This window comes from Cervus elaphus, chromosome 31 (genome assembly GCF_910594005.1).
Source record: "Cervus elaphus chromosome 31, mCerEla1.1, whole genome shotgun sequence".
In the NCBI taxonomy this organism is placed as follows: domain Eukaryota; kingdom Metazoa; phylum Chordata; class Mammalia; order Artiodactyla; family Cervidae; genus Cervus; species Cervus elaphus.
The window spans coordinates 48,538,283-48,561,078 of record NC_057845.1 but is presented as its reverse complement, the minus strand read 5'-3'; the positions used below and the strand labels follow the sequence as shown (position 1 = coordinate 48,561,078).

General features: G+C 37.3%; 1 protein-coding gene across 3 annotated transcripts in view; it reads right to left on the bottom strand.

Annotated features, from left to right (window-relative positions):
• The window catches only part of ALCAM (activated leukocyte cell adhesion molecule), a 214,884-nt gene that overhangs the window by 5,644 nt on the left and 186,444 nt on the right, over positions 1 to 22,796 (bottom strand). Inside the window, exons 9-14 of one of the 3 annotated variants that reach the window (XM_043892845.1) lie at positions 21,650 to 21,762; positions 18,662 to 18,797; positions 18,425 to 18,558; positions 15,239 to 15,371; positions 13,344 to 13,382; positions 12,937 to 13,054 (exon numbers count right to left, since the gene is read on the bottom strand). In XM_043892845.1, the coding sequence (XP_043748780.1) occupies positions 12,937 to 13,054; positions 13,344 to 13,382; positions 15,239 to 15,371; positions 18,425 to 18,558; positions 18,662 to 18,797; positions 21,650 to 21,762 (673 nt within the window). Of the gene's footprint in view, positions 1 to 12,932; positions 13,055 to 13,343; positions 13,383 to 15,238; positions 15,372 to 18,424; positions 18,559 to 18,661; positions 18,798 to 21,649; positions 21,763 to 22,796 lie in introns of those variants that run through there. The other 2 variants (XM_043892847.1, XM_043892846.1) reach the window with 2 other exon arrangements.

Sequence of the window (22,796 nt, the reverse complement as noted above, 5' to 3'; positions counted from 1 at the left end):
TAATGTAGATGGATATATATATATATAATTATATGCATAACACAGATTTTTTGAGTTCTACTCTCTTTTTCTAATTAGTTGCTTTGTGTGTGTGTGCGCAGTCACATCTGACTCTTTGCAACCTCACGAACTATATCTCACCAGGCTTCTTTGTCTATAGGGTTTTCCCAGCAGGCATACTGGAGTGGGTTGCCACTTTCTCCTCCATGGGATCTTCCTGACCAAGGGATCGAACCTGTATCTCCTGCGTTGGTAGGTGGATTCTTTACCATTGAACCAACTGGGAAGCTTAATTAGTTACTTAACTAGTAACAAATAAAATCTTAGTAACCTCAATAATGGAGTTTTCCAGGTGAAGTGGTGATGAACAGGGAGGCCTGGTGTGCTGCAGTCCATGGGGTCTGAAAGACTCTGACACGCCTGAGAGACTGAACTGAACTGAACTGAAGTGGTAAAGAATTCACTTGCCAATGCAGGAGACCCAGGAGATGTGGGTTCGATCCCTGTGTCAGAAGATCCCTTGGAGGAGGAAGTGGCAACCTACTCTAGTATTCTTGCCTGGAAAATCCCATGGACAGAGGAGCCTGGCGAGCTACAATCCATAGGGTCCCATAGAGTTGGATGTGACTGAGCAACTGAGCATGCACACATGCAACCTCAATAAAATCCGTAGAAGATAATGTCACCATCAAAAGTGTACAATGGATTTTCAAAGGTGGATGTACGAATGTAACTGGTAACGGGCAACTAGCTCAAGAAACAGAACGACTTCAGAGGCAGAAGTCCCTCATACTCCCTTCCGGTCACTGCTACCTCCCCAAAGGTTATCACAACCCAGACTTCTCACAGAATGGTTTCATCTGTTTTTATAATTCGTTATAAATGGAACCGTACCATATGTATTCATTTCTATCTGCCTCTTATTTAAACTCAACTTTATGTTTGTGATATTCATATATAATGTTACATGTAGTTATAGGTTGTTTGTTCTCATTACTGTATAGCTTGTTACCAGACTGATTTATTTCACTGATGATGGACATTGTTGCTCTTTATTCTTTCTGGGATTTCACTTATGTTGATACATAAGTTAGACCTTTACGTGTGTCCCACATGTCTCTTATTCTCTTAAACATCCTATCTATTCTTTTCCCCTCTGTGTCTTGACCTCTATGTATTCTATTGATCTGTATTCTAGTTTGCTTCTCTTGTGTTCTGCTGTGGCCAAACTACTTCTAAATTTATCCACCAGTGACCTATTTTTAATAACCCAAACCCTAACCCTAACCTATTTTAATATATTTTCAGACCTATCTTAATATATATTTTAATATTATATGAGAAATGCTGGGCTGGAGGAAGCCCAAGCTGGAATCAAGATCGCTGGGAGAAATATCAATAACCTCAGATATGCAGATGACACAACCCTTATGCCAGAAAGTGAAGAACTAAAGAGCCTCCTGGTGAAAGTGAAAGAGCAGAGTGAAAAAGTTGGCTTAAAGCTCAACATTCAGAAAATTAAGATCATGGCATCTGGTCCCATCACTTCATGGGAAATAGATGGGGAAACAGTGGAAACAGTGACTGACTATTTTTCTGGGCTTCAAAATCACTGTGGATGGTGACTGCACCCATGAAATTAAAAGACTCTTGCTCCTTGGAAGGAAGGTTATCACCAACTTAGACAGCATATTAAAAAGCAGAGACATTACTTTGCCAACAAAGGTCTGTCTCGTCAAGGCTATGGTTTTTCCAGTAGTCATGTATGGATGTGAGAGTTGGACTATAAAGAAAGCTGAGCGCCGAAGAATTGAACTGTGGTGTTGGAGAAGACTCTTGAGAGTCCCTTGGACTGCAAGGAGATCTAACCAGTCCGTCCTAAAGGATATTAGTCCTGGGTGTTCATTGGAGGGATTGATGTTGAAGCTGAAACTCCAGTACTTTGGCCACCTGATGTGGAGAGCTGACTCATTCGAAAAGACCCTGATGCTGGGAAAGATTAAGGGCAGGAGGAGAAGGGGATGACAGGATGAGATGGCTGCATGGCATCACCGACTCAATGGACATGGGTTTGGGTGAACTCCAGGAATTGGTGATGGACAGGGAGGCCTGGCGTGCTGCGGTTCATGGGGTTGCAAAGAGTTGGACACGACTGAGCAACTGAACTGAACTGAATATGGTGGCTTAGACAGTGCCTCAGATGGTAAAGAGTCTGACTGCAATACAGGAGAATTATATCATATTTAATATTATATTTAAAAAATATTTTGAAGTACATTTCCATTTTTGACTCCATCTCCTTTGGCCATCTTTTCTTTCACTTTCAATATATTATTTATAGTTTTATTAATATCCTTGTCTGTTAACTACAAAACCCAAATAATGCACAGATCCACTTGTCTGCTGTTCCTCTTGATTACTGATTATATTTTCTTGACTCTTTGTATATCTAGTCCTTTTTATTTTGCATGACACCATATACAAAATAACAGAAGAGACTATATACAATGTTATTTTCCATCACATAAGATCCCCCCTTTACTTTGTTAAACAGAAAGGTGAGTAGATAGGATGACTTCAATTTGGTCAGGGTTTGAGCTAGGTTGAAGCTCAGTTGCAGTTTTAGTAAGATTCAGTCTACATCTAGTTTGTCCCTACCCCTAAGTCATGGCCCTCTCAAGCTTCTGATTGAGATTCTGACATGTCTCGCTTTCTCCAGACCTTAAACATAGAGAGATCCAGCTCTTCCCATCAGAAAGTCTCCACCCCGGTCTCCACGCATCTGTCCTGTGACATTTCAAATGTGGTCAATCTCTTTAGTCTCCTTGACTTGAATGTAAACTCCTTGATAGTAAGGACCATATTTTATTTATACCTTCTTGTCTGAATAAGGTAGGCACCCAAAAGATATTTCTTTTACTGAATTAAACTAACTGGCCTTATTACACTTCATATGTATTTCCTTTTACTGTTCCTTATGATATTAGTGTTCACCAATATCGAGTCTAAACTAAAGAGCCTCTTGACAAGGGTGAAAAAGAGAGTGAAAAAGCTGGCTTAAAACTCAATATTCAAAAAATTAAGATCATGGCACCTGGTCCCATCACTGTATGGCAAATAGATGGGAAAAAGGTGGAGGCATTGACAGATTTTCTTTTGGGGGGCTCCAAAATCACTGCAGACAGTGACTGCAGCCATGAAATTAAAAGACGCTTGCTCCTTGAAGGAAAACTATGACAAACCTAGATAGTGTATTAAAAAGCAGAGAAGTCACTTTGCTGCCAAAGGTGCATCATCATCAAAGCTATGGTTTTCCAGTAGTCATGTATGCAAGTGAGAGGTGGACTATTAAGAAGGCTGAGGGCCAAAGAATTGATGCTTTCAAACTGTGGTGTTGGAGAAGACTCTTGAGAATCCCTTGGACTGCAAGGAGATCAACCAGTCCATCCTAAAGGAAATCAACACTGAATATTCACTGCAAGGACTGATGCTCAAGCTGAAGCTCCAATACTTTGGCCACCTGATGCAAAGAGCCAATTTATTGGAAAAAAGCGTGATTCTGAGAAAGATGGATGGCAGGAGGAGAAGGGGACGATAGAGGATGAGATGTTTGGATGGCATCATCAACACAATGGATATGAGTTTGAGCAAACTCTGGGAGATAGCAAAGGACAAGAAAGCCTAGCATGCTGTAGTCCATGGGGTCTCAAAGAGTCAAACACAACTTAGTGACTGAAAAACAACAATATAAAGTCAATACAGCCCCAGCTGCTTTTTCACAGATAGGTAAAATAGAATACTTTTGATAGCAATCAGCATAGTGACTGCCTAAGGGAAAAAGGATGACAGGGCTGGACAGGAAGGAATTCCAAAGGGGTGATGGGGTGCTCTATATCATGACTGGAGTAATGGCTACAATGATGTATACATTTATCAAAACATACTGAATTGCATATTTAATGTAAGCAAATTATACCTTAATATAAAAATATTATATAGAGAAAAACTAAAGCATTATCCTCATGGCCAAGAATTGCAAGAATCAGGCAAAAAGTACAATAAGAACCTGGATACCGCTCCCATTTCCAATTCTACTCAACTTCTAGGTGGATTTAGTATTTGTGTAGGGATGAAGGGTAATTTCTGTGATTTCAAAAAATTCTATCAAAAGAAAGGGGTCTCGAGAGGAAGGGAGTGACTAGAATTCTAAGGAAGTTGTGGTTTTCAGGGCAAATCATAATATTTTTCAGCATATTGGTCAGGTAAAATCAGGCTAAGAATCACTGCTTACAGTTTGGCATTATGAAAAAGAGTTTGTTAAGGGTAACATGAAACATATTTGTAGAATATGTTTGTAGAAGAAGAGTTGAGCAACTTCAAATTGATTACTTTTAAAATTAAAAGAGAAAAAATTTTCCCATCTTTCTTAATCTCACTATCCAAAAAAATAATTGCTAAACCTCATATTATGCCTCAGTGTGCCCCAGGCCCTGTTCTAAATGCTTCATAGATATTAAATTATTTTACTTTAGGATGCCTCTGTTTTACACTGAAGTACACTAATAAACTTGCTTGTGGTTACCCAGCTAGCAAACAGCAAAGCCAGGATTCAAACTCCAGTAGTCTGGCTCCAGTATCTACGGGCCAAGTTACACAGTTATACAAATATGCTAAGTGTTAACCACTGTGAAATGTATTAAATAGAAATAAAATCGTGCTGCTGTGGGGGGAGGGAGGTATTCACGGAGTGCATGTATGTAAGATTTACTTGAAGTTTTTATGAATTTCTCCATTTTTGTTACTGAGAGTCTGCTCTCTCTAACTGGGAAAAAACTCTAGAACTTACTCTGATTACTTTTGGGCTCAGTTTTGAGATTGATGTGGTAAAAATAAATATAATTTTATGGGTGTGTCTTTTTTAATTTGTGGAAATTTTAGAGGTGTGAAAGCATTACACAGGTTAGAAATGCATCTACTACTGGAAGAGAACAAAATTTTAAACCATTCTTTTGAGCAATATTTTCAGTCAATATATTTTTCTAAGTTGATTCATTTGAGGAAGGATGTTAAGGCATTTATAAAGAATGAGCATTTCGGTTAAAATACAAATTATTACAGTTACTTGTCTGAAGAGTTATGCATCAGTCAGCTTTTTTTATAATTTTTAAATGAGATGAAATTTAAATAATAGAATAACAAATTAATATTGGAAGAAGCTCTGGAGGTGACCCTCTAATCAGTAAAGTGGAGAGAAGAGTCTTAACCCTGGGGTTAGTAAACCTGGGTTCTCATCCTCATGTGCCAAGTCTGAGCTGCGAGTCCTTAGACAAGTCCGTCCTCTCAAGATGTTTGCTCCTCTGTGAGTGGGGGAGCTGGTGTGAGGATCAATGCAGAGTGTATGTGAAAGTCCCCAGGAAGTGACAGGGACTCACGAAACAATGGTGAGTCCTGGATTGTTGCCCAGCCACATGGCTACCGAGTGGCCAGAGTTCAGTCCTCGCTCTCAACCACTCTTCTGTGTTATTTCTGTAAGTGCAGTGCTGCTAAGCATTCAAGTTGCTTTTAAGTAACATTTTTAGGAGATTCTTTAACTTTTTTGTGAGATTTTCCCCAATACTATAAATTTGTTTCCAGATCTAAATGTGCCTTTGCTTTAGAGTTACTAAGAGATGGGATAGAGATGTTACTAATGCTACATTGGAAATCATATTGCAGTATATAAAGGTATCAGATCAACACGAGGTACACTTTAAATTTATTCAATGTTATACATCAACTATAGCTCAACTAACATAAATTTAAAAGGGGATAAAGGAGGTAGGAAAAGCAAAGGGGTAGGAATGGCAGACATAGCCAATATATCATAATCTTGGAATGTGGTGTCATTGGAAAGGATACATAAAGTGCTCTAACAGAGTTGCACATTTGGAAAATAAAAATAATAGCCATGTATAATAATTCATACATGAGAGAGTTCATAGGACTTTAGGTTTTCCAAATGTAGGCATATGTATAACAAATTTGAAAACTGAGAGGCAACACGAGGAATTATTAATACTTCCCAGTTTAAAAGGGCATTTTCTATGATTTCCACTTTATAGCATGCCTGGAACACAGCACAGAAGGGCACCAGGATCACAGGTATTTAAGACTGGGACCCTGGCAGTGTGGAATTGCCACTCTCAGCAAACCGGCCATTGATACCTGTGCAGGTAATCAGGGTCATAACCATGAGAACAGTTATTTTTCTTTATTCTTTGGTCACAGCTCTCAGCAAAGTAAGCTTCCCCCTGGGCTAACCTTAATAAAGAGTTAGGAGAGGAGGACTCTAAGCCCCACATCTCAGAAGGATATTCGTCAGCAATTTCTGGGTTTGAAGAAGGAAAGAAAGAAAAATGGATAGTTGGACTTCTTAAAAGTTTTGATTAGATATCCTTAGCATTTTTTCAAATGACTCTCCAATGAAACTCTCCACCAAAACAGTATATCCTAATATGTTATATCCTAACACCAATATATATCCTAACCAACATATAGTTTGGATATCCTAACTAACATATATCCTAACATATTCTAATATAACACCAAATTATATCCTAACACTAATATCCTCAGTGAAAAATAGAAGATAGCCTTTCATTTGGGCAATAGCAAATATGGAAGCCACCATCATGTTAGTGGATCAGTGGATCAAAATAAACATAACAACACTGAGTATACATGAAAGCAGGATGCCACCGGCATGTATTCAGCATCATGGTTCAAAGCATTTCCTTTAGGTGGGTGATTTAGGCGTTTCCTTTAGGTGGGTAATGTGGTAACAGTATGGGCAGAGGCAGAAACTTGAGGAATAGGCCTTCCCTTCACCTTTGAAACAATGATTTTAAAAAAACACAAGAGATGAAAGAAATTAAGTGAAATGCATATATATATATAGACAGGCTTCCCTGGTGGCTCAGTGGCAAAGAATTCACCTGCCAATACAGGAGACGCAGGTTTGATCCCTGGGTTGGAAAGATCCCCTGGAGAAGGAAATGGCAACCCACTCCAGTATTCTTGCCTGGAGAATCCCATGGACAGAGCAGCCTGGTGGGCTACAGTCCATGGGGTTGCAAAGAGACAGACAGGACTGAGTGAGTAAGCACACAGAGAGAGATAAAAATGGAAATTTTGATGCTATCTCCTTCCACTGGAAAGGTTTCAGTCCACATGTAGTCGGAGAGAGCAGGGCCATGGACAGTTCTGCCCTTTTGAGTGGTCCTGACCTTGTGACTGACTGAATGGGGACTCCAGCATTCCCACATTATCTTATTTCCTCTTTAGTCTCTTCTATTATTTATGCTTTGATAGAATAATGTGGCATTGTCTTTTCTTCCTCTTTTGGCTGCCTGCCAGGCTATGGGGCAGCAGAGGAAAAAGAAGCCAAAATGTGGACTAGCTTAATGTCTAACGTAAGGCAAGAGGCCACGTCAGCTCTGCACTTGAAAGCACATCCTTCCACCCCTAGCACTACATAAAATGCCAGCAGGCAATTAAAGTCAGAGATGAGGTTTTAATTCCAAAGAAAGCCTTGTGAGGCAGCAAAATGTATTTGAAAGTTTATATGGGATACGGAATAAGATACTGCATACGCTAACTTGGGCAGGTAATATTCACTGAGCCTTAGATACTATGAAATATGTTTAATTAAACTTACCTCATTAAATTTTGAGGATTTCAGTTATGTAGTCATACACTAGGAAATTCACTCAAAATGTGCCATAAATGGTCCTTCAGCCCTGTATTTTCAAGTCATTCAGAGGGGAGTCAATCTTTCCTTATGGGAACATTGATTTTAGAGAGAATGTTGATTGAAAATAGAACTCAGTTAAAATTACATTTCTTGCAAGATCCTCTTCCATATACTAAGAGATACTAATGAGAAGAGTTCTAGAAAGGTTTAATATAACCATATTTCTTAAAGTCTTGGGGTTAAATACTAGTCTTCTTTTGGAGAAGGTAATGGTACCCCACTCCAGTACTCTTGCCTGGAAAATCCCAGGGACGGGGGAGCCTGGTGGGCTGCTGTCTATGGGGTTGCACAGAGTCGGACACGACTGAAGTGACTTAGCAGCAGCAACTAGTCTTCTTTAGCCTTTTGCCAATTTAGGACTGTCTGTGTTTTTCCCTAAGACAGTAGTAGAATAGTAAAGCATTATATAAGGCAGAACTGACAAATGATATTTGTGATTTTTAGACTTCCACATTGCCCTCATATTGTACAAAAACTTCATGAAAATAGTCATGAGTTCCACAGTTGCAAAAGATAAATCTCTTGGTAAATTTCCAAGATCCACACAACATGTATTTTGACATTATAAATGTCTGGTTGATGCTTACTTTTAGTTTAGTGATGGTCAGGGGTCTCTTAAATGCAACCAATCAGGAAATTATGGTTTTAATACACTTCTGAATAAGCTTGTGGCTACATCATGCTGCCTGACATTTTTTCCTTTGTCTCTGACTCTCAATTTTTCAGTAGTTCTTGTACTATAAAAATGCAGGAGAGAAATTAGAACTCAAAAAGTAACATTTAACTTCCTCCAGATATAAAAACAATGTTCAGAGAACATGATGGAGTGAAATGGAGTAAATAGTTTTAAAAGGCTTTGAATTATCTCTAGGTCTAGGTCTTTATGTCTCCATGTTTCCTATTAAGCATGGCTCAGATGGTAAAGAATCTGCCTGCAATGCAGGAGACTGGAGTTCAATCCCTGGGTCAGGGAGATCCCTTGGAGAAGGGAATGACTACCCACTCCAGTGTTCTTGCCTGGAGAAGTCCATGGACAAAGCAGCCTGGTGGGCTACAGTTCATGGGTTGCAAAGAGTTGAACATGACTGAATGACTAATATTTTCACTTTTTTCACTCGTTAAACAGCTAGATATGAACTGGGTTTAGTCAGTTAATACCTTTTGCCTTGAAATGACAGTTAGTACCCTGAATGCATAGGAAATGATGAGTCATCCATTCTCACTATCAAAATATCTCAAATTAAAAAAAAAAAATTCCAGTGAGAAGTTATATGAATAAAAACAGTAGAGGAAGCACAAATCCTTATTCTACAATGAACATACCATATCACAATGTCACACACAACTGCTAAGCATTTTCTGCTGCAGTTTTCCATATTTAAAATAGATATAAAAATATGTATCTCATATGAATGGAATGGGGAGTTCCTGTCTTTTGAGTAGTCACTAGGTATGCTGTGCTCAAATTCTACTTGGGCATGAAAGATTGTTTTTCTCATTTCTCTCCCCACTGATGTTAAACTGCCAACGCAAAGAACTAATATAATTGTTGCTACAAGTTGTTTGCAATAATGGGTGACTCACTAAGACTGTTGATGGTATCATTTCACAGGAGGGTAACCACAGGGGCATATTTCTTTAGGTATCTGAGAAAAAAGTCTGAACCATATCTTTGTTATTAAATTCTCTCATATCCATATAAAATGGTGATGAACTAAGCTAAACATAGATGTGAAACTCTCATATTGACTTGTAAAGGTGAGGTTACACAGAGGAAAAGGAAGAAAAGGGGGTCCTGTGGACCCAGAAACAGATCTCAGGATTCTTAACCTGAAAGCTCTTGCTATGAGTCTGCACTTACTCTGGGCAGAAGTATTAACAATAACTCACACAGCAAAACTGCTTGCTTATCTCAGAGGGCAGCAGAAAGAATAGCTAGTCAGGAACGTGAAGCACTCTCTAGGAGAAGGAAATGGCACCCACTCCAGTATTCTTGCCTGGAAAACCCCAAGGATAGAGGCTGGCAGGCTACAGCCCATGGGGTTGCAAAGAGTCGGATACGACTGAGTGAGCACAAATGTGAAGCACTTAGCAAATCTGAAGAGTTCTGCAAAGTCTTAATAAAAACACTTTGATGCTTGGGGTAAAAATTGCAATTTATTATTCTGATTACCAATAATATTGACTCTAGCAAAGTTGGTGCACTTTTCAATTAATAAAAGTTATTTAGACAAATGTTCAAGTCAGATGGTAAAATAAGCACTTGATTAAATGAAGTACTTCAAAAGAAATGCATGCAGTCTTAATCCTTAAACTAAAGACACTATGAAGCTAAATGTCCAGCATTTATTTACCCATGATTTTAATTCTGGGTTATCATATGGTAATATCCAATGACATAACTTAAAACAGAACAACCTCCCTGCCCTCCACACACAATTTTTTTTTCCTATTCATAGAAAGACAAATAGGATATGATGAAATATTGGCAATCAGAGTATGATGATTAAGGACACTGGGGAATGCCATGAGTTTCACATTCATTTGATCATAATGTAGAAGACTGCTGTTTATTTTTCAGTGTAATTCCAGGATACAGAGAAATTTTATTTTTATTCTTTAAGAAGTAAAATTATTTTGAAGTGCCCTAAATAAAAATTACTTTCAGAAACCCTAAATAAATAAAACCAAAATACTCTAGAGGCCAAGTTGTTAGATTTGTGAGCACCTCATTGTAGATTATAAAGGAAGGATAAGATTTTGATAGTCAGGAAACTTAGACACATAGAAGGAGAATTTCTAATAAGATAGATACCGCCTCTGGGAAACTGCATTTCCTTTCTTCTACATGGTACAGACAGTCTTCTACACTTTCCATAGAAACCATGGGTACAAAGCAACAATGAAGAGTTTGTAGGTAAAATGTTCACTGAGGAAAAAACCCACATTTGTTATCAAGTGATAGTGTGGACTGTTCAAGAGAGAGGGCTGAAGTGCCAAGACGAGCAGTGGCTATGCCCTAGTGTGAGAGTGGACATGCATATCAACTACAGTACACAACAGGAATGTGTTTCTGCCTCTCTGAAGAGAGAGAAAGCAAGGCGTAATGAGAGAAAATAAGACCCAGGAATTAAACACAAAGATTCTAAAACACTACTGCCTTAAATAAAACATAATTCTGTCCCTTACAACTGTACGATCTTAAGCAACCCTTATAACCATTCTCTGCCTTGGTTTTTTTCCAAAGTGAAATATGTATAATAAGATTATCTACTTCAGAGATGGACTGTGAGAACAAGGAAGAACTCAATTCATGCTCATATTATGTGAGTTTAAAAATTGTAAGCTACTACCTTCTTTTGATGGTAGATCTGTTCAAATATTACTTCACTGAAATTTGTATCTGTAAAGAGTAGAATCATGGATCTGATTGAGTCTGTTTTTTCTTTTGATTTTAAGTTAACTCAACCTGAGTTGTTGATAGGGGTTATATCAAAACATTAAGAAAATACAAAGTAAAGTCCAAAGTTGCCACAAGCTATACACATTCCCTTGTAAAATTCAGTTTCCTCATTTATAAGATACAGGGGTTTGAAACCCATGATTGAAACCAAGGGTATGCCACAGAATCACTAATGGAATTTTTATAAAATGCAATACAAGAACCGCATTTCTGCCCAATTGCATCTGAATCTAGGGTCAGAGTTGGGGAAATGAGGAGTGCTAGGCACGTGTGTATGTTAAGAATTTTCACTGTTAAAGGTGAAAGGAGTAAAAAAGCTGACTTAAAACTCAACATTCAGAAAACTAAGATCATGGCATCTGGTCCCATCACCCCGTGGCAAATAGAAGCGGAAAAAGTGGAAACAGTGACAGATTTTATTTTCTTGGATTCCAAAATCACTGTGGATGGTGCCTGCAACCATGAAATTAAAATACACTGTATCCTTGGAAGCAAAGCTATGACAAACCTACACAGCATATTAAAAAGCAGAGATATCACTTTGCCAACAAAGGTCTGTATAGTCAAAGCTATGGCTTTTCCAATAGTCATGTACAGATGGGAGAGTTGGATCACAAAGAAGGTTGAGAGCTGAAGAATTGATGCTTTTGAACTGTGGTGTTGGCCGAAGACTCTTGAGAGTCCCTTGGACTGCAAGGAGATTAAACTGGTCAATCCTAAAGGACATCAACCCTGAACATTCACTGAAAGAATTTGATGCTGAAGCTAAAGCTCCAACTGGGCCACCTGATGGAAAGAGCCAACTCACTGGAAAAGAACCTGATGCTTGGAAAGATTAAGGGCAGGAGAAGCACGACAGAGAATGAGACGGTTGAATGGCATTGCTGACTCAATGGACCTGAGTTTGAGCAAACTCCAGGAGATAGTGAAGGACAGGGAAGCCTGGCATGCTGCAGTCCATGTGGTCCAAACAGTTGGACACAATTTGGTGACTGAACAACAACTATTAACTGGATTTTCATTATAAAACATTATTAGATGATTTGTGAGGTTGACTCTATATGTATTATTGTATCATTCTAATAATCTTTAATCTAAACACCATTTAGTCATTTTTAAAGTAATCTTATTACTTTAATCATTTTTTAAAAAATTCAACACAACATAATGATGACTTTTTCCATGAATTAGATCCTCCTATGAAAAAAAGTGACCTAACTAGAATCTAAGAGAAGTAGTGACAGCAAGACGGCTTGACCTCACCAACAATTTCACTGCTGGCCAGACCTGTCACTATAAAGACACCCACTGTCCCCATGGGATGTACTAACCACTTTTAATTAATATCCACAAACCTCAGTCAAACAGTTCAGAATGGCTGACTCCTAGGGACTATGTGCTTTTTAAAGATCTACCTATTGAGAAAAATAAGATAATTCAATTCAGACTACTGACTGAGAAAAATAAGGGGACACATGTGAAATCACTCCAAGTCATGTCCCCAGTGTTGGTAATGTAGTCATGGTGAGCTGAAGGCAAAACATGATCAACCTGACTTTGGGCAATATGTCTTTCCTCTAAGAGAAACTTACATGCTCAGCTGAAATAAACATAATGAACACATTGAATTTTCTCCCTGTGAAAGTCAATGAACAATGAAGATCTTTTTTCTTCAACTTACTTTGATTTCTTCATGTATAGCCAATAGACGACACCGGCAACTAGGGCAGCGAGGAGGAGACCAACAACAATTCCCACAATTAGTTTTGCCTGGTCATTAACCTTTTCTTTGTTTTCATCTACAACAAAGAAGAAAAGCCCATGCAATTACAGACAATGCCAAGCATTTCTGAAAAGAAGTCAATCTAGTTATTATTTCTGATTAAAAATGACCAAGGCTCACTACTAAGAGTAACATGCAAACTTGTGCTTCTAAAGGATTAAAATTTTAGCATTCTTACTATCTTGTCTCATTTGCTATTTTAATTCAAATCAAAATGTGGCAGCTAGGAAAATTACTTATGCAATGACACTTCATAAATCTTGAGCAGATAGTCAAGGAAGAAGAGCCGGCAGCATAGTACCTACCACTTATCTCGTCTGCCTCATCGTGTTCTGGAATACTTACTGAAATGAAAAATGTTAATATGAAATTAAAAACAAAATTTGTTGATATATGAAAGTCACCTTTACCATTATAGTATGATGTAATAATACTCAAAGATAAAATATCTATTCTACAGCTGAGGGTAGAAAAATTTACATTTAATAAAGCGTGAACTTCCGTACAAAGAAATTCATCTTGTTTTAAAGAAAAGACAGTAGATAAAACTGCAAAGGTATTCGTCTACCATAGAAAACTTCACAACTGACAAGCTATAGTATTAATCTGAAATCCATATTAACTTTCCCACTATCTACCACCTTTTAATAGGACTTTATTTTTTAGGAGAAACAAGTTGCAATGCATGGAATCTACAGTGTAGTGTTTCTCAACTTCAATTTTCCTGCCTCAGTGGAGGAGAATTTATTTTCATACTCTAGTGTCAGAGATTTGCCACTTAGAGACATTTTCAAAGTGGTAGGGGTGGTGGTTAAAACTGGGGACATCTCAGAGGGGAAGGTGCAATATACATGATGCTTATAAAAGCCCTCCAGATGACTAATAGCACTATGATCTTGGCCCATTTAAGGGACTGTCACTGTGGTGGATTATCATTTAATATTAGACTAAATAAATATTTTTATTTATGACTTGCATCAGAACTTTCAGTTATGATTGTTAAAATGCAGATTCCTAGACCCTCCTCATACCTACTATATTGGAATTTTAGGAGGTGCTCATTGACTTTGAAAATGATGGTATTAAATGTTGATCAAACCACTGCAAGGTCTATAAAGCCACCGTTTAATGGGTTAGAATTAAAAAGAGAGACTTGTGTTCAGGAAGAAAGGATAACTTCTCTTTTAGGTAGGACAGATCAATACTCACTGAATTGAATTCAGAGAAGTCAATGCTCCTATTTTAGAGTTAAATTCATTTGGTTCTTTTCTCCTGTCAATCCAAAAGGCTTTTATGTTCCAGTCATATTCTGTTAAGGGCCATTATCTTTAGAAAATTATTTTCTCCTAGCTTCAGCTAATTCCTAGCCAGTATATCTCTGTCTTGCTAAAATCACATAAAGGATTCCAGCTGACTGAGGAATGAAAGTTTGGAGAGTCAGTTAGTATCCTGTCCGGATCCGAGTCTCAATCTAGGCCAGCCCTAATTTAAGACTAACACAGCAAAATAAAGAATTATAGAATCGAAGATGATAGATAACTTCAAATTAAATAAAGAAGCAGATATTGGTATGTACCCATTACCTTGATTTCAGCATTGACAGATTTTTTTCACTTTCTCTGAGATTATCTCATTTGTTTGATTTTTAACCTATGATTCAAATATGATATTCAAATGCATCAATTTTTGAAACTAAACTTTTGGATTCCTGATACCAGTTTTACTACCAATTTGCTGAATGACTTTAAGCATGTGGCATTCCTTTGCAAAATAAGAATAGGATAAATACCACAAAGAATTGAAATGAAAAATAATAGATTAAAGGGAATTAAAAATTTACCAAATTTAAAACTGTTAGAGAAATGTTTTCAGGTAATCTTTGAATCATCTGTATTCTGAACACAAAACATGGTTTAAATAAGAGCAACACAGTCCTTATCCTCTGTTGATCTTGGAAATATTCCTGTACAAGATAAAGTCTCTGATCCATAAAACATGAAATGATTTAACTGTCAAGACAAGGATTGTAAAGAATGGACACCAGGAAAAAAAAAAAGAATCTTATGATGATGATACCAAATGCAAAATAAATAAAACTTACCATAATGCAGTACAGGAAGATGGAATTGAAGATTTTAAACTAATGAAGAATAACTTCAAATTTTCTTACTTTTTTTAATGCCAGAAAGGAAATACTCACTAGCAGAGACATTCAAGGAGTTTACTGTTCTCTCCAGCTGGTTTTCTGCTGTGCAAGTTAATGTAACATTCTCTTCAGGGGAAATGATAATTTTACTATAATACCTGCCATTGATATATGGAGATTCCTCTGTCTGGAAAAAGAAAAGGAAAATGGCTTTAGAAATGGAAATGAATTAAAAACATAGGAAAGGGTAACACTGAATGGAACAAGATAGGTGTGGTGCTCTGTGTCATTATCTGGCATGCAAGGGTATTTGTAAGTTCATAGGTGAGACCAGGTCAGGTTTCTAACTACATCAGAGAGGAAAAAGAATAGTGAATCCATACTTGGATTTCTCTTTATGTTTCTATTATTAATTTAAATAATTAAACTAACTAAGCTCTTCTTTTTCAACAGATGTCTCAAGTTAGTCTATATTTGGCATGATAGTACCTATCTCAAAATAATTAATTAGTGATTAACTCATCACCAGTTTTCTCCTAATAAACATATGAGTTTAATTCTATTTGTAAACTATGTCCTCAGTTAGCAGAGCATGGAACCCTTAATCCCAGGGTGATGGGTGCATGCCCTGAGTTGGGTAGTTGCTCTCCTATATTTAGGGCTTCCCTGGAGGCTCAGCAGTAAAGAATCTGCCTGGAATGCAGGAGATGTATGCAGGAAATGTGGGTTCAATCCCTGGATCAGGACGATCCCATGGAGAAGGAAATGGCAACCCACTCCAGTATTCTTGCCTATATTCTTGCCTGGGCAATCTCAAGGACAGAGGAGCCTGGTGGACTACAGTCTGCAAAAGAGTTGGACATGACTTGTCAACTAAACAACAAAACTGTCATTCCCCTCCACTATAATACTGAATTCTTTTATTTTAAACCATGATACGTACGTGCATATGTATGTATGGTTTTCTCATGGGAAAACCAGACTCCCTCCCTCTCTCTCTCTCTCTCAATTTTATTGAGTTAAATACAGAGGATGGGTTCTTTTTCAGTGACTGGTGATGAGGGTAACCACTTCTATTTAATTTCTTCAAACATAAGAGACAATCCACACTACTCTCTTCTGTAAGAGGATTCTCAGTCCAACCCCACTAAAGCAAGCATGTACTTGCATTGTTTTCTGAGACATATTATACACACCATGTCCTCTAGTCCTCTATTGCTCTATATTTGCTTCCTCCTCAACTGCATTGTAAAGGCCTTGAGGACAGGACAGAGCTTCATGATTAGAGATATCGTGGAGTCCCTGGGATAGGGGTGGGACAGAGGTACCAGTAGTTGTAAAATAATAGATTCACCATATGATGGAGGAGGGAACAAATAAAAAAAATTATGGCTGGATCAGCACAAGCCTAGGACAAGAAAAATAACATATCACCTAGTGGGCCAGAATCAATCCTTCTCCTTGACAATGAAGAATGGAATTATTACTTTTATCCTCATAGTAAGTTCACCTGCTATTTTGTCCAATTCCCACTAGTATTTTTCATATGACTTTCTCACTGGACTTTTCTCATATGACTTTTTAAATTTTTATTATTTTTATCTCTACAAAATGCATTTGCTTATTTCTAGGTTGACCTTTTAAATCTTTGTATCTTTTTCTTCATTAAGCACTTATCTGATAATTTTTTTATTTTTTATGTTTGCATTACACTGAAACAAAAGGTCTTTTTTTCTGTAATTATTATTAAATTGAACTAGAGAGCCAAAAAAAAAAAAAAAAAAAGAATAGAGTAGAATAGAAACAGTTATTTTTGATGCTAAAAAAGAGATCTAAACATTGTCAGCAATTCAGGTCTTTATTCTGAAATCAAGAGCCTCTTTGTCATCCTCAGGCATGTTCTCTTACTTGTGTGTCCCATCACATGTAACCAAGTCAGGAAGCATTTGCTTGTGTCCACTCCTTTAGGGACATTCCATACCTGAGTTATGCAAATAAACATGCATCACGCATAGTTGAAAGAGCCAAAATTCACCATGTTCTGCAAAACTAGACTGTATAAGCTGGACTAGTAGCCCACCTTCAACAGACAGAGAAAGAGTGGACATTGTAAATTACAATTCTGGTTTATGCATGCCTTCTCAGATTTCAACAGAGTCGAAAGCTGGGAAAGAGGCAACACAGATGATTCAAATAATCAAATGGCTCATGTGGGTATTCCTGAGGAATCCTTAAGGGGCTCCACTGAAGAGAGGGACATGAAGACTGTCGCAGAGAGAATGGAATTAACCAGTATGTCAGTAACCCAAGCTGACTGGCAATTTAATGGGATTACAGCTCTGAACAGTTTGTGATAAGCCGGATTCTCATATTTTTTTGTCAAAGAGAAAATTATTGGTAGTGTTCATACATTCTTGGCCTTTTACTACTGCAAACTAAAATGGTGAGACAAAGGTACAAATATTACTGTTTGGTTTACATATACGTTTGTTCAGCAAAAATCTTCCTAGATACTATATATTTAGCTAGCCTTACTTTGGCTCCAGTACACACAGATCAGACCATATGTTCACAGTGACTATGTTCTTCACCATTCCCCAGGACCCAGTATCAAGAAGAAATAACCCATAATGTGCATAAAAGTAAGCAAAGTGTAAGTGAGGTCACTTATACTAAGAGGTGGAAGTTCAGGATGTAGGTAAATATATACCTTAATGTATTAATCACCCAAATTTCAGGAATTAGTGACCATGGGATATTACCTAATTTATACATTTTTAAAATTTACTTTTAATTGGAGGATAATTGCTTTACAATGCTGTGTTGGTGGCTGTGCTACAACAATGTGAATCAGCCATAAGCATACATACATCCCCCCAGTTGAGGCTTCCTCCCACCTATGACACCCCTCCAGGTCATCACAGAGCACCCTATGCTATATAGCAGCTTCCCGTGAGCTATCTATTTTATACATGGTCATATACATATGTCAACACTACTCTCAATTTGTCCAGATACTGACCACAACAAAGTAAGTCTTCCATACTCCATGACCCTAGGATTTTAAATTTCTCTTTGAGCTATGGTCTTCCTTTGGGAAAATTAGGAAGTTAGCAAAAGCTTCCTCTGAGGACATACTGTGAATTTCGTGTTGATAATAAGTTAGATCACAGTTTAGGTACCTAAATAAAACCACACACTGGACCAAGTACAGTACACAACAAGAAGACAAATACTTGCTTGGTTTATGACACTTCCACTGCCAGTAATTGTCCACTGTATAGCTGGCTTTGGAAAACCTTCCACATGGCAGATTATTGTTTTAGACAGTCCACTAGGGTCAGTTTTCTTTGTCATTTTGATTTGAGGTTTTCCTAAAAATATTACAATTAAAATAAGATGTTGAACTGAGATCATAAAAGAAACAGACTAAATTCTCAAAGAAAATTCTGAATTGGTGCTCATGTATTTTATTACCTTCTACAATCAGAGTCAACGACTCTCTTTTCTTTAATCCTTCAACCTCTTGCAGAGCAGTTTCACAGACGTAGTTTCCAGCATCCTGGTAATGGAGACTAGAAAATGATGGGCTAGATCGAAGTTTGATGTTATCCTGATTAAATAAAAAGTTAATTATGTCACATGGCACAATTATAACTCTCCATGTATTTATTATATAGTAATAAAGACTGAAAATTATTCTTCTGGGCCTAATGAAAATGAAAACTTCTTTTCTTAACTTCAAATGTTTTCACAAATAGATTTCCTTTTTCCTCTGTACTTTTAGAGTTAGACAAATCAGAGTTTTATTTCAGACTCTTCCATTTACTGAATTTATATTTGGAACAAGTTCATAAACTTCTGAGATTCAGCTTCCTTACTTGTAAATAGGGTAGTAATCTTACCATATTAAAGACAATTATCAAGACATGGAATCTATTACAGAACAATTAAGACAAAAATGTCTTTTAAAGAAAAATTTTAAATGGCTTACTATACTAAAATTTCTATGAACAAAGGAAATGCAACATTTAACTTCGAAAATAATTTGATATACAGAAAATAATACTATTTACCAGGAATTGAAATGCTCCTAAGGCAACTAAACACAATCTTAAGATTATATGGTCTTTGTACACTATAATTTTTTTTCCATTTCCATCAACTAACCAATAGCCAGGCAATATTGATCAGCACTACTGATATGAGTTACTCAATTGACAACAGTGACTGCAGCTTATGAGGAAACTGGTTTAACCAAGTAAACTTAGCTTCTCTAGTTCTAAGTAAAACACACCATGAGAGTTCATATACCAAAAACCTATCAAGCCCCTTGACCATTAACTGCCATAACACATCATGTTAAGTATTCAGTCTATGGAGTGACGTTTTAACTATGTGGGCAAATAAAATGTTGTGATGAGGCTGTGTTTAAGAGAAAACAAAATAATAAACTGAGTTTTAAGAGTTAAGATAACAAGTAACAGAGGATCTGGCATGAAAAGAGATAAAATACCAATAGAAAACAATTTACATTTTCATCTAAAAGAAACTGGAGCAGTACATTTCCCACAACTTTTTACAAACATAATTCTTGTCAACCCCTATTTTAAGTGGTTTGATGTGTTTTTGTCAACTCATTACTGGATAAGTGCTTCTGCTACATGTCACATTACAGGAATAAACAGACTGGGTGCTTAGATATACTAGTTAAGGATTTGAGTGGAGGGAACCTAGTAACACCCTTTCCCTTTGTTGATAAAGAAAGAAAGTGAATGTGAAGTCGCTCAGTTGTGTCTGACTCTTTGTGACCCCATGGACTATAGCCTACCAGGCTCCTCCATCCATGGGATTTTCCAGGCAAGAGCACTGGAGTGGGTTGCCATTTCCTTCTCCAAGGGATCTTCCTGACACAGGGATCAAACCCAGGTCTCCCACATTGTAGGCAGCCGCTTTACCATCTGAGCCACCAGGGAAGTCCTGATGATAACCTTATCTTTATTGATAACCTTTGTTAATAACCTTATCTCAAATCACCAATTTCCAATGCTACCGATCTCACTCTAAAAAGATAACAGCAATGCGTGGGTCACCAGATAATAACCTACATTTCAGATTATAACAAGAACATAAGCACTCAGGACAGCACATTAAAAAGCAGAGACTTTTAAATATGTCTTTAATAATAATAATAATGTCTTTAATAATACTTTGCTGAAAAAGATAACAGCAATGCTTGGGTTCCCAGATAATGACCTATATTTCAGATGATAACAAGAACACAAGCACTCAGGACAGCATATTAAAAAGCAGAGACTTTTTAATATGTCTTTAATAATAATAATAATGTTTTCAATAATACTTTGCTGACAAATGTCCATCTAGTCAGAGCTAGTAGTCATGTATGGATGTGAGAGCTGGACCATAAAGAAAGCTGAGCACTGAAGAATTGATGCTTTTGAACTGTGGTGATGGAGAAGACTCTTGAGGGTCCCTTGGACTACATGGAGATCCAACCACTCAATTGTAAAGGAGATCAGTCCTGAATATTCATTGGAAGGACTGATGCTGAAGCTGAAGCTCCAATACTTTGGCCACCTGATGTGAAGAACTGACTCATTGGAAAAGACCCTGATGCTGGGAAAGATTGAAGGCAGGAGGAGAAAGGGACGACAGAGGATGAAATGGTTAGACAGCATCACTGACTCGATGGATATGAGTTTGAGCAAGCTCTGGGAGTTGGTGATAGACAGGGAGGCCTGGTGTGCTGCAATCCATGGGGGTCGAAAAGAGTCAGACACGACTGAGCGGCCGAACTAAACTGAACTGAAGCACTCAGGAAATACAGACTAAGCTCCTAGTATGTTCCAGGCGTTCTACTATGGCCCAGGGGTGACAAGAGATCGCTACCATCAAGGAACCCACATTCAGACACTTAAGGTCAGTCTCAACTGAAAGGCAGAAGGTTATGTGACTAAAGTGTGGTGTTTATGCTGGGTAAGGCCTGAGCTTGAGCCTCTGCTCTGTCACCTATGAGCTCTCTGATTTCTCTCACTTCAAGTTCTTTCAAATAATGTACGGAACTAACCATTTTCCTGCATATTTCACAGGGTTGTTATAAACACACTGTTAAGAACATTACGGCTTAAAACACACTGGAAATTGTTAACCCCTAAAATATATAACTGTATATGCGTGTGTGTCCATATGCATGTGTATATGTCTATAATTACTTAGTAAATACACATAATTAAATTAATGCCCCAAACAAAGTTTCAGAGCAACAATTATGGATGCCATAGTGATACTGAGTACCTCTAAATTTTATTTTAGTCTATTTATTATTATTATATATAAAAAAAGAGAGTATGAGTTTGCATGTATAAAGATATTACACATGACTATACAAGAGAAGCCTAAAAGGAGTCAGTCCAAAAGAAGAACATTACCAAGAATACTACTTACTTTCATCCACACCACAGTTGCATTCCTACTGGCAGATATTGTGCATGACACAGGCAGAGCATCGCCAATCTGCTTGGTCACCTCCCCACTTGGGTTTAAGGACAAATCCAAATCTGTGAAGCAGAAAAATCTGCTTGAAATACAACTCCAGAAAATGAGACAGTCAAAATATTTTTGGAGAAAAATAGATGAAAGAAAGAAAAACTCCTGCTAACTCTACTTGAAATTCAGAAGTGATTTATGTGACTGAAATAACTCAAGTGTAGCATAATCACTCTAGTTTTTCAAGCCAGCTTTGAGACCAGTTTAGACAAGTGTGAATGGTCAATTTAATTGATTATGCATTTATATGCAGTTAACATGATTGATGTTTTGAATGCATGTAAGTATTCATCTGGGGTCTATCACCTTCAGAAAAAATTCTTAAATCACTTCTGGAAGAAAATAAAGAAAGATGATGACTAAGTAAATATTATGAAAAGAATTGAAAAGACATACCATGGGAAATCAAGTATATCTACACAGCAGGTGATAAACTAAAATATCATAAGGTGTTTACATGTTTCTTCAGAGAGAATTGACTACAGTAGCTAGATACTTTTAAAAAATGCTATCCCATTTCTCATGTGGTTGAAATTTTAAATTTAAATATTTTTTGTTGAAGGATAATTGCTTTATAGAATTTTGCTGTTCTCTGTCAAACCTCAACATGAATCAGTCATAGGTATACATATATCCCCTCCCTTTAGAACCTCCCTCTCATCTCCCACCCCATCCCACCCCCTAGGTTGATACAGAGTTGCTGTTTGAGTTTCCTGAGCCATACAGCAAATCCCCATTGGCTATATATTTTACATATGGTAATGCAAGTTTCCATGTTACTCTTTCCATACATCTCACCCTCTCCTCCTCTCTCCTTGTGTCCATAAGTGTATTCTCTATGTCTGTTTCTCCTGTTGCCCTGAAAATAAATTCTTCAGTACCATTTTCCCAGATTCCATATATATGTGTTAGAATACCATATTTATCTTTCCCTTTCTGACTTACTTCACTCTGTATAATAGGCTCTAGGTTCATCCACCTCATTTAGCACTGACTCAAATGCATTCCTTTCTATGGCTGAGTAATATTCCATTGTGTATATGCA